This window comes from Urtica dioica, chromosome 5 (genome assembly GCF_054948205.1).
Source record: "Urtica dioica subsp. dioica isolate 48M chromosome 5, U.dioica_male_clone48M_v1_H2, whole genome shotgun sequence".
In the NCBI taxonomy this organism is placed as follows: Eukaryota; Viridiplantae; Streptophyta; class Magnoliopsida; order Rosales; family Urticaceae; genus Urtica; species Urtica dioica.
Window position 1 is genome coordinate 1,035,126 of NC_142760.1, and position 12,008 is coordinate 1,047,133.

At 35.9% G+C, this 12,008-nt stretch overlaps 2 protein-coding genes across 2 annotated transcripts; one reads left to right on the plus strand and one right to left on the minus strand.

Moving 5' to 3' along the window:
• Window positions 1-4,436: 4,436 nt before the first annotated feature.
• Window positions 4,437-5,669, minus strand: LOC149394692 (kirola-like). The gene is made up of 2 exons (XM_089615602.1): window positions 5,422-5,669; window positions 4,437-4,932 (listed from the first exon to the last, which is right to left on the minus strand). Exons 1-2 carry the CDS (start codon window positions 5,606-5,608, stop codon window positions 4,679-4,681), a joined length of 441 nt encoding a protein of 146 aa, XP_089471728.1. The 5' UTR covers window positions 5,609-5,669; the 3' UTR covers window positions 4,437-4,678.
• A 3,603-nt stretch (window positions 5,670-9,272) lies between these two features.
• On the plus strand, window positions 9,273-10,102 carry LOC149394693 (uncharacterized). The gene has a single exon (XM_089616123.1). It carries the CDS (start codon window positions 9,375-9,377, stop codon window positions 9,882-9,884), a length of 510 nt encoding a protein of 169 aa, XP_089472249.1. The 5' UTR covers window positions 9,273-9,374; the 3' UTR covers window positions 9,885-10,102.
• Window positions 10,103-12,008: the final 1,906 nt, after the last annotated feature.

Here is a 12,008-nt window from a genome sequence, read left to right on the forward strand (position 1 = left end):
TGGAGAGCCATCCTCACTGGCTGGAAGCACCCCACCACCACCGATGATGCCGGAGAGACTGTTTTGAAACCTGAAGTTGATTGGTCTGTGAATGAAGATAAACTGGCAAGCGGTAACTCTAAAGCTCTTAATGCGATCATGGCTGCCGTCGACCCCAACACATTCAAGCTGATTTCTACATGTGAAGTGGCCAAAGACGCATGGAATATCCTTCAAGTCACTCATGAAGGAACTGATACGGTACGAATGTCTCGTCTCCAGCTTTTGACTACTAAATTTGAGAACTTAAGAATGACAGAAGATGAAACGATTAGCGAATTCAATTCTAGACTTTGTGACTTGTCTAATGAATCGTTTGCCCTTGGTGAAAAAATGTCTGAGGAAAAACTTGTCAGAAAAGTTCTACGGTCGCTTCCGAAGCGGTTCATCTACAAAGTCACTGCCATTGAAGAGGCTAAAGACATATCCACGATGAAGCTGGAAGAGTTAATGGGTTCCCTCAGAACCTTTGAGATGAACGATGAGCACCACAATCCCGAGCCGAAGACACATGGAATTGCATTGAAAGCTAACCTCGACAACAACCACGGCCTTACTGAAGATGAAGAGTTGGCTAGGACTATCTCTCTTCTGGCTAAGAACTTTGGCAAATTCATGAAGAGGATGAACAACAACACTTGCAGAAGTGTTTCAGAAACTGTCTCTGACAGTTCCCAAAACAGATCCAACGCCAACGAAATTTCCACAGATCTGAATGTCAAAGCAAAGGGGATTCAATGTCGAGAATGTCATGGATTCGGTCATATCCAAGCAGAATGTGCCAACACCCTCAAGAAGCGTAACAAAAGCTACAACACCCGTACTTGGAGTGATGAAGATTCAGAAGAGGAAGACATTATTGACAACTTCCTTGCTTTTACTGCCCGTGATTCTCAAGACAATTTGAAGCCATGCAACACTGTCGCAGGTTGTGTTAGTGACGTTTTCTACAACAGCGACTCTGAAGTCAGCATCAACGAAGAAGATGAAGAAGAATTAACACTTGAGTCTGTTACCAAGGCTTATGGACTTCTCTACAGCAAGTGGAATGAGGTTGTTAGTCTTAATCAAAGGCTTTATGAGAAGATTGCCACCGCTTCAAAAGAAAAGGATGAACTTCTTGCCTCTGTTGCCTCCTTAAATGAAGAATTGAAATCTGAAAGATCTCAACAAGATAAGTTTCTTTCTGAAATAACTCTCTTGAAGAAAAATATTAGAATGCTCAATTCTGGAACGTCAAAACTTGATGAAATTTTATGTATAGGAAAAACCAGTGGCGATCATCATGGTCTAGGCTATCAGAGAGGAGGAGCATCCAGCTCTAAGACTATATTCGTCCCGAGCATAAATTTCCAGAATGAAGCTACTGGCTCAACAACTGTTACAACAGTTTCTGCAACACCTGTGAAGGCGAGCCAAAAATCTTGGGTTTGTCATTACTGTGCGAAGAAGGGTCATATTAAACCCTGGTGTTACAAGCTACTGAAAGATCTGAAAAAGAAAAGACGTTCAAGGTCAAACCCTCTTGCCATGAAAAAAGTTTGGAAAGTCAAAGATCCACAAAATCACGGTACGTGTACTCCTCTGAAAGTCCCGACCAAAGACGAGCAATCTATCGTATGTGGTAACTTCATAAAAGATGATGTTGTTCCGAAACAACAACTTGCAGATATTTTCACGAAAGACGATTCAAAGTTCGAATCACTTAGGCCTGTCGTGGGTCTTTGTGTAACTGATTCGTGATCTATCATCGACGTGTATTCGAGTATAAATATGGAAAATTAATGCTCGAATACATTTTTATTGAGGTACGATATTTTTTACCTCACGTGCAAGTTGTCATGTTAATTCGGATTTTTAGTGTTTGTCCGATGAGTTGTCTTTATGTTAAAAAAAAGTCAAAAGTCAAAAGTCGAATTTCAAAAAAAAAAAAAAAAAAAAAAAGTCAAAGTTCGAAAAAAAAAAATCAAAGTTCGAAAAAAAAAGGTCAAAAGTCGAAATTAAAAAAAAAAAAAAAAAAAAAAAGTCGAAATTCGAAAAAAAAAAAAAAAAAAGTTGCAGATTTCCAGATTTTACTGCTCTGGTTTTTCACTCGGCAGACAGACTTCGGAGTCTCAGAATCCAATCTCCACCGTTCAGAATGTACCTTTATGTGTTACGACCATGGTGTACAAATTTCGTGACGATCCAACGGTTAACGAATTCAGAAACTCGTGTTTGGCGACGCTGGTCGGAGTAGTTGCGATTTATTCCGAAATTTTTGGTTTCTTCTCCGATGAATCAACGTTTTTCTCCACCTCCGGAGTAGATTTACACCACCATGAGCGCCTCTTTTCTACACTCATTGAGCTAGAAGCTTTTGTTTGAGCTTGGGTCGTGTTTTTTCCGACGCCGTGATATCTTCTTTTCGACATGAAACGAGATCTACGATGATGCATCATATTCAGGGGGAGAAAATTGTTGTTTCGTGGTTGTTCAAATTTGGAGGTATGTTTATGGCAAAAAGGGAGAGATTATGTGACTCTTGGTGACTCTGCTATAATGGTGTTGAAGCTTCGTCGTCGTCGTCATCGTCACAAGTGTCACAGGTACGATTCTGTTTTGCCTTTAAACGCCAAAGGGGGAGATTGTTGTTACATTAATTGGCGATTTAATGTTGGCAAAATAATATAGAATCGTGGAATATATTATCGGATAGCGTTGGGCTTTGTTACAATTTCCGGTCGCAAGTGTCGCAGTTTGTGTTGTAACAGTTCTGTATAACAGTCTCGGCCCATTGACTTTTGGGCTTCGCTACTCCGACTTGAAGAAGGATTCCAGCGTGGATTAATGAGATAATGGGCTGGTCTTCCTAATCCGACTTCAAGATTCGTGTTGACCTAGTTTTCTCATATAAATAGGTCATCACCTCACCTTCTACACTCACGCCTTTTGAGAGATTTATTTGAGTGTTTAGTTGAGCTTAGAACGACCTGTGTTCAAGCTTTTAAGGTGTCTTTTACTTCTGCTTTGTTGCCTATATACGGGTGATTGTATTAGAAGCTAGAGGTTAGGTTTTTCAATTGTTTTTGTTGGGAAACACATTTAGAAGTCTCGGGAGAGATATTCTGTGGGAATCGAGGGGATCTCGTACTTAGGGGGAGCCTAAGTTGCTGTTGAAGAGGATAGGCATAGGTTGGGTAGCTAGCGAGGGAGTCGTTGAGTGTAAATCCTTATTGTACCACGTTATCATAGTAAACTGCTTTCCACCGGGCAAAGGCCCTCCAGACGTAGGCACGAATTGCCGAACTGGGTTACCAACTCTGGTGTCTCTTTATTATTCCGCACTCATATCGTTTATCTCGTGTTTCTCTAAATTTCAGTAACTGTTGCATTGTCTGTTACAACCCTTTTTGCAACAGCTGCGCAGGTCCAGTAATTTCAGTGGACAACCCAAATTTATGAATCAAGATGCACTTTGAAATAACATCCTCTATTAATGGAGGAATTTCCTTCAACTAAATGAGTTAATTGTTCATGAAAATATATAGTAAAAGTAGTTGAATTACGGGCGATATAAATTGGCCTCCATAACCATGTAACAACTTTACTCCTAAAAAATAGATAATGACTAAGATACAAAAAAAAAAGGACCCAAACTCAATAAGAAAGTGTTTCTCTGAAGCATGAACTATTGTCTTTGTATCTCACTCCACGAAGTTGATTAGCAATTTCAAATCTAAAGCCTATGTTATATGGTATATAGCCTCTGCTTCTTTGAATGAGAAATTGTCTAAAAAAAATTTGATCGAAGCTGTCGATCAATCTCTGATGAACGTAGCCTCAATTTTGGCGAACTCTAATAAGAATCTTTATAATAAACTAAAGGGCTTAAAAATATGATATGATTTCTGCCAGTGGTATACTTAATTTTGTATAAGATGATATGCGCGTATAAATTAAACAAACACATTTTTGTGCATTAAAAGATTATTTACTACCTTAACTTAAGAATTAGACTGTTTTAGGAAGAAAAAAAATTACAAAATAGTAATTTGAATATAATTGATCAGCAAAATAACTTGGTTGCGCTATCCATTTTTTACATTGTCAAAACAATGATTGACTTTTATATATAAACAACACCGCCAAAAGAAAAAAGGAATTTTGTTTGCTTAAACACTAATTTGCTATTTGCACATTTGCTTATAAAATTTAAGTATTTCACTAGTTTTGTAAAAAAAAAAAAAAAAAACATTGGCTATTTTATGAATCCATTAATTTTAATTGGCTAATTAATTTGAACACCCATTCATTTAATATAAATACTTGTGAATTCCTAATTTTTTATAAGTACACTCGGTGTTTCCCACTTAGAATTCCTAACAATGCTATACTGAAATAATTAGACTGGTTGATGAAACTTAAAAACATTTTGGTCATAGAACCCACAAACATTTTACATTACAAATCACAAATCGCAATAGAGGAAATTAAGAAGCTCACACACATGAACAAGCTCCTTAGCTTTTATTTAGCACACAACATTACAAAACGCCTTTCTTGTGATGATACCATTAATTAAGCGCACACACACTTAGATTAGAAAGGCCCTTCTACTATATTATTGGGTGATAATTATAATTAGGCTTATTAATTATTATTTCTTGGAGAGATAATCATCGATGGCTTTGGTGATGACCGGCACGACGGCCGCGTACTTTGTCGGAGCCGGAACATCGCTGCTCTGCGTCTCATACTCTATGGTCCAATTCGCGAAACCCCCGTTGACTTTGATCGTTGACTTCAAGGTCTTGTAGTACTTATCAATGGCTTCACCGAAAACCCTTAAAGTTATAGCTTTGTTTTCGTCGTCTATGGCTTCAACCACCTCCTTCGAGACCTCCGAATCACCTGCCATTATTTTTTATTTTTTATTTTTTTATTAAAAGCATGTTCAGGTTTTGGTGATAAATTATTATAATACTAATAAAAAATTTGTTTGCTAAAAGATAAGTGTGTACGTAACATGCAGAAATATAATTAGAATCATTTCAAAAATAAAATAAAAATTTTGCATAAAATAATGCTACTATTACATTTCAAATTTAATCACTAAAATACTATTTTATTTTTATTCCATAAAATCTCTTTTTTAGCAATATTTTTTATTTTACAATTTCATTTTTTTTTATGTTTATAATTTCATTTTAAAATAACAAAAAAAAATCGTCTGAAAAAAATGAGATAGTTATGGAAGGTTTGAAATTGTGAGCTATAATTTATCATCTTCAAACATATTATTTGTGTAATATTCTCATATTTATAAGCTCAAGTGAAGCTTCATATATATGTATATACATATATATATATACATATATATATATATATATATAATTTTACCTGCAACGTATGACCATTGCTTGATCGAACCGACGGTTTCCCAGTCGCCCTGAAGAACTTTGACGTCTTTAACGATTTCGGGACATATTTTTGGGAGGAGATATAATTGGCTCCGAAATATTTGGAAATACTTCGCGCCACTGGATTTCACTTCCACTTGAATCTCCATCTTTTGTAGTTGAGCCATGTTAATTTATAATATTCTGTATATATATATATATATATTTTTTTTTTTTTTTTTGGAAACCCTAGATGATATTGTGTGTGTGAGAATTGGGACTACAAACTCCCCCATTTTATAGAGTTTATCAAATCATTACCACGAAATTAATCAACCTACAAATTATTTTAATTTTACTGATATCATTCCTAAATCCTAAATTAAAGTCACTTAACTTCCTTGTCATGCTCAGGACCGGAGAATAATCTAGGGATTGGAATCTTGAAGGAAACTAGAAAATCATATATCCAACTTGTACAAAAAAAAGGTTTTATTCGCTATTATCCTATTAGAGATATAGATCAGGACAATACCTGAAAATTTGTTTAGGGAGAGTTAAAATAAGTTTTATGTGTATATAAGCTCGAAGAATTTAGTCTCGATACTAAGACAATACTTGAAAAATATAAGAGTCTTTAATATTTGTATTAAAAGTATTAGCTTAAATAATAATACAAAGCAATAGTCATAATATGGATCATGTTTTATTATATAGAAAATAAACGAAATTTAATATACTCTAAACTGTAGCATCTTTTATATAGTCATTATTTTGATATGGCTGACTATGATTGAAGTTTAATATAATTTTAATAGGTAATTTTTTTTAGAACGAAAGTTGTATTATTGATAATATTGATGAAGTGTGAATATAAATTTCGCGACGGAGATAAACTTTTACATGATTGTTGAAACTATTCAGAGAAAAAGCACAAAACAATCAGTAAAGATAATTAAAACTCATGAGAGATAAACAGTATCACAGATGTCGAGATGCATTTTGACGAGATTTCTCTCTCGTCCTCCGAAGAAGATAATTAGTTGTTTTGGTCTAAATAATAGCAGTGTTTTAGTTGCCTAACAAGATTAAGTGCCCAATTTGCTACCAATTTCATAATATTTTCCGACTTTCCACCAAAACATTAATTTGTCCCAAAATACTACCATCTATGTCAACAATGTTGACATCTATTTTTTCTCTTCACTATGAGATGTCAACATTGTTGACATAAATGTCAACAATGTTGACATCTCGGTGGCATTTTTGGTCAAATTAGTCTTTTGGTGGAAAGTGAGAAAATGTTATAAAATTAGTGGCAAATGGGGCAATTTCTCATTTTTTTTAATCGGTGCCAAGATGTCTTTCAAACAATTTGCTTAATCATTGATTTTTTTTTTTATAAATAGTTTTGCCCTAAACCTTATAATTTAAGTTGCAAGTTATCAGTTGGCTTGATCCTTGAGGACCAGGGAATAATTGTATGCATTTTTTATGGCCATACTAATTACTTATCAATAAATACTGGAATCTTTACAATAAAATAAGAGCTTTGGGGAAAGATAATATTCGTCATGGTCAATTTATGCCCTCCATCGTCCACTTCAAATCCTGAAAAGAAAAAAGGAAAAAAGATTCTTTTTGTTTTCCGTTTCTTTTTCTGTAATTAAACGGAAAAGGAATTGTCCATTCAATTCTAGCAACAGAGTATTGAGATATGAATTTTCATGTTTTTTCTTTCATTGATTTATTCAAAATATGTCAATAAATTTGTTGGAAGAATTTTTTGATTGGTTTGGGAAGTGTCTAAAATGGGAACAGATTAGAGAATTTAGAGAAAGGAATGTTCTCAAATGTTTTTAATTTTTGGCTTGATTTCTTTTATTTTAGAGTGGAAATTGTATTATTGATTATTTTTTTATAAAAAATACAAATACAGAATTCAAGGTGAAAGAATACTCCAACATAATAAATTGAAGTTGTTTAGGAAAGAGCAAAAAGTAAAAAAAAAAAAAAAAAAAAAAAAAAAAAAAAAAAAAACTCCAAAAAAAAAAAAAAAAAAAAAAGTAAACATCGGCTTTCAAGTAACAGAACTAGTTATATTGGCAGATCGAAAGCCTTGTATTTTCGAAGATCCATTGTTTTTAGGGACATTGATCCCAGGCAAGTCGAAAATCATAACTTCAACAAGATCATTGTTAGTCCTGATGTCTAATTAATTTTCCATTGGGTCTTTGAAATCATGTGGAAATTACATCTAAAAACGTGTTTTGTCTTTTTTATTTATTTATTTATTTTTTTACAAAAAAGATTGGTTAACATTTTACATTACAAAAACAACTGATTTTAAATGTGAATGGTCGTTTTTCCCCTTACTACGTTTATTTTTCAGTTGCTCTTAGTTTTTGTCTGGCCATGACTTCTTTTATATCGAATTAACATTGAACGAATTAATAAATAAACACAAATAAATTGAAATTTATACAAACAAAGTGAAATATAAACAAATAAACCAAAATTAATACAAATGAAAAAAAAAAAGTTCCAGTATCTCTCTCTCTTTTACATTCGCTTAAAAAGTTACACACGCACGCACGCACGCACGCTGTTGGAATTGTCCCTAAATCAACACATCAAAAATAGAAAAATAAAGCGTGCAATAAAGAATAACCGTTATGGAAGAGTTTTTCTATTTAGAAGCAAATAACATTTCATGGAAAAATTACATATCGAACAAGGAAACGTTGGGGCTATTTAAATACAAACAAAATAACTAATATCCTATATTTGTGCCACTATCTTGTAGATCCAATAGAATAGGACTACACACAAAACGTAAGATGACTAAAAGTTTTGACCACTAACACACTAACACAACTAATACACTAATACTTACACACATAATAAATTGTTATGAATAACCACTAACACATAAAGACACGTTATAAAATAATAATAAAAACGCCCTTGACCAAGTCAAGGTTATATCGCACGCACGCACGCACGCACGCACGCACAAGAGCTATATAGTTCAGACCTTCAAAAAGAGAGCCCAAACCCATTGGAAAATGAATTGGTTTTCCATAATTAAAGTAACCGCTCTAACCAACTTTTCTTAGCCTGCAATAAAATAAATAGCACCGAAGAGAAGGTTGTGTTCCTTGTCGCACAAGTTCCAGTCCCTCTCGGGCTCCCCTGTCGTCACGTGGGTAGGTGGAGCCAGTTGGTGTCGTCGATGGATGGGGCGTCGATTCTCCAACCAGAGACACAGATCCCACTTTTGCCACATCTGCCTTCGCCCGCTCCACTAGATCTACGAAGCGGCGAAGATTTACCTTGGTCAGAAAGTCTCGCCGGCGACACGGTGGTTGATAGTAAGCAAGCCGGAGACAGAGAAATCAATCTTCGTCGCCGTCGAGTGAGACGAGAGCGTCACTGATGTTTTATTCAACGTCTTCTGCAATTTCATCGCCGATCTCACTGAGCTCCATCGTGTGTGAGAGAGAGAGAGATAATAAATAAATAGAAGGACAATAATTAAGAAATATTAACTGTTAGTGATAAAACACGTAGAGAATTCAATAACTAAAATCAATTATCATAAATAACAAATTAAAATAAAAATTGACGATTTTTTAAACTCATAAAGATAAAATTAGTATAATATTTCATATAAACTATCATATATAAAAATAAATGGTTATTTTACTAAAATAAAAAAAATTTAAATCTTGGTTAGGTTGCAATTTCAACGTTTGAGGTTAGCTGATCCGTGTGATTTTTTATTTTTTATTTTTTATAGTTAATTGTATTCCGGCACCTATATTTTCTTAAATTTCCCAATAATTAGACAAACAAATATCAGAAATTACAAATAAGCCTTACCAGCGTAGCAACAGAGTTAGCAGTGGGAAAGAGGAATTGGAGATCTAGAAATCGAAATCGAAGAAGAAGATGTCGTCCTCCTCCGACGCCGCATCCGGCGATCCGTCGCCGTACTCGTCGGCGGATCCACTTCTCCACCTCCTCCGACTCCTCCCATTCACCCTCCTCCGGCCGCCGCGGCTCCGGCTGAGACTCCCGTCGGTGAGCCTCCCATCTCCGATGACGGTGTACGGCCTCGTCCTGGCGACCTACTTCATGGTGGTCTCCGGAATCGTGTACGACCTCATCGTCGAGCCGCCGGGGATCGGATCGGCTCAGGACCCCCGCACCGGAGCCGTACGGCCGGTGGTGTTCCTCCAGGGCCGAGTCAACGGTCAGTACATCATCGAAGGCCTCTCTTCGGGATTCATGTTCGTCCTCGGCGGCGTCGGTCTCGTTCTCCTCGATCTAGCGCTCGATCGCAACCGTCCGAAGTCCGTCAAGACCTCCTACGCCGTCGCCGGTGTCTCCTCCGTCGCCGTCGCCTATGTCATGAGTATGCTCTTCATCCGAATCAAGATCCCCGCTTATCTCTCGTAGAATTCATACAAACCTAGGACTATAATACGTATAATCTATATATATGCTTGACATTTTGGAATCTGTTAGTGTCTTGATTAGATTTTGATCTGCGTTGTCTGTATCGCGAGATTTCTCACTATCTGCTTTGAGATTTTTGCTAGCTGGTTATGATTAATTTTATTTCGAGACTTCGGTTAGGGATCGGAAATGTGATTGAAATCTGGTGGTTCTACCGATGATTTGGTGATAATGCCTGGTTGATTAATCATCTAAGTGATCGTAATCTTGATTGTCTGTGGTGTTGATTAACATTACAGTCGTAATGGAAAACTGAGGATTCTAGTTCTTCATTAGTTTTAGCTGCTATACTTTTTATCTGTATTTCTGTGTCTAAGAATGTGAACTAGTTTTGAAACCTCATTGTTAGTTTGCATAGAGAGCAAAAAGAGAAGAAAGATGGCATGTTTGTGGTGTTGATTAACATTACAGTCGTTATTATCGAAAACGAGGATGCTAATTCTTCATTAGTTTTAGCTGCTATACTCTTTTATCTGTATTTCTGTGTCTACAAATGTGAGCTAGTTTCAAAACCTCATTGTTAGTTTGCATAGAGAGCAAGGAGAGAAGAAAGATAGCATGTCTTGGTTCAACTTCAGGGTAAGAAAAATGAAGTTTTTTCCGATTTCAGTCTCACAAAGCTTAGCATAGGAAAATAATATGCTGGGTCTGATATCAGCAGAGAGGAACATAGTCGTAAAGATTAATCCGAATCTCGAAATCCATACAAAGCTAAACCATTTTTCGAGTTTCGATGTTAAGAAAACATGTAATCTGTTTAGTATCGAGTCGTTTACTGAGTGGTTTAGCACGATGTTTATGCATTCGAGTGTGATAATCTGTGACCCCTTTGTGCTTTTTTTTTTCACGTTATATGATGATGATCATTGTCCTGGTGATGAATTCATGGTAAAGCTCTTGATTGAGAGATTATGTATCGTCTGATATGACCTTGCTTTTTCGCTAGGCTTTCTTTATTGGTCCTTGAGGCTGTGTATCATGTGTATTTAGAGCTATGTAGACAGTTTGAGTTTCTTTGTAGTACTTTACTAGTCTTCAAAAGATGTGTATAAACGAACCCCAACCAAAAATTTTCCATTACCAAATCCTAGGCATGCTTTGGAAGGGCTGTTGAGAGAAACACATGTAGGACTATTTTTCTTGTCACTTGATTTATTTTTCTATATCAGAAACAACCGGTACTTGCTTGCTGTGGCTTTCTAAGCGCTTGATCATTGCCCATTTTTTTTTTACAGAATTCGTTGGTAACTTTATTGTAATTGAGCATAAAAGTTGTAACAAATAGCTTTAGAAACAGCGACAAATTTATAATCTATAAGCGAAAAAAAAAAAAAAAATCTATTTTCTGTGTGACTATGCAAAAATTACTTGTTTTCGAAGGCACTAGATCCAGATCGACTTCTTGGTGAAACTAGCTCTCTGTCACCCGAGAGTTTCCATGAATAGGCCGGCTGAGGAATGAAGTTTTTATTTTTTATTTTTTTTACCTCTTCGCCCCTAAAAAGTGCGCGTAGAGGAAAGAGTGCCCCAAAACAACTTATAAAAACTCGTCTTCCACCGCAATTGTGTTCCATTTAGATAACCATAAGTTTTAGATAGGTCCATTTACAAAGATTATGAGCCACCGAATTTGACTCCGTCTAACCCCCCCCCAATAAAAAAAAAAAACTGAATAAAAAGACTTGCAAATGTTTAAAACAGAGGAAAAAAGAAGACTTAATCGCCACTCCGGCCTAGCCGAATCAGTCAGCGGAGAACTCAACGAATGTCCCTGATTCCCATCAACCCACTGGTTAAGGTCCTTAGTCACACACAAAGCCGCCAAAATTTGTTCCCCTAGCTTTTCTCATTGCGTTCGATTATGGAGCTTTATCACATCGGTGATCCTAGTCTTCAAAATAGCCTCTATATGTCCTCCGCATTAGATCACTCACAAAGACCGGCCTCTCTCAATACCCGAATTAAATCGAACCAGTCTATACACACGGGTCCAAATCCAATGATCCTTACTAATATCCCTAATGACCAAACACAAGTCCCTGATCCGTTTTTTTTTCTTTACAA

Coding starts and splice junctions, on each gene's coding strand:
- LOC149394693 (XM_089616123.1), top strand. CDS start 9,375: ATGTCGTCCTCCTCCGACGCCGCATCCGGCGATCCGTCGCCGTACTCG.
- LOC149394692 (XM_089615602.1), bottom strand. CDS start 5,608: ATGGCTCAACTACAAAAGATGGAGATTCAAGTGGAAGTGAAATCCAGT. Junction 4,933..5,421: donor GCAATGGTCATACGTTGCAG/GTAAAATTATAT, acceptor AAATAATGGCAG/GTGATTCGGAGGTCTCGAAG.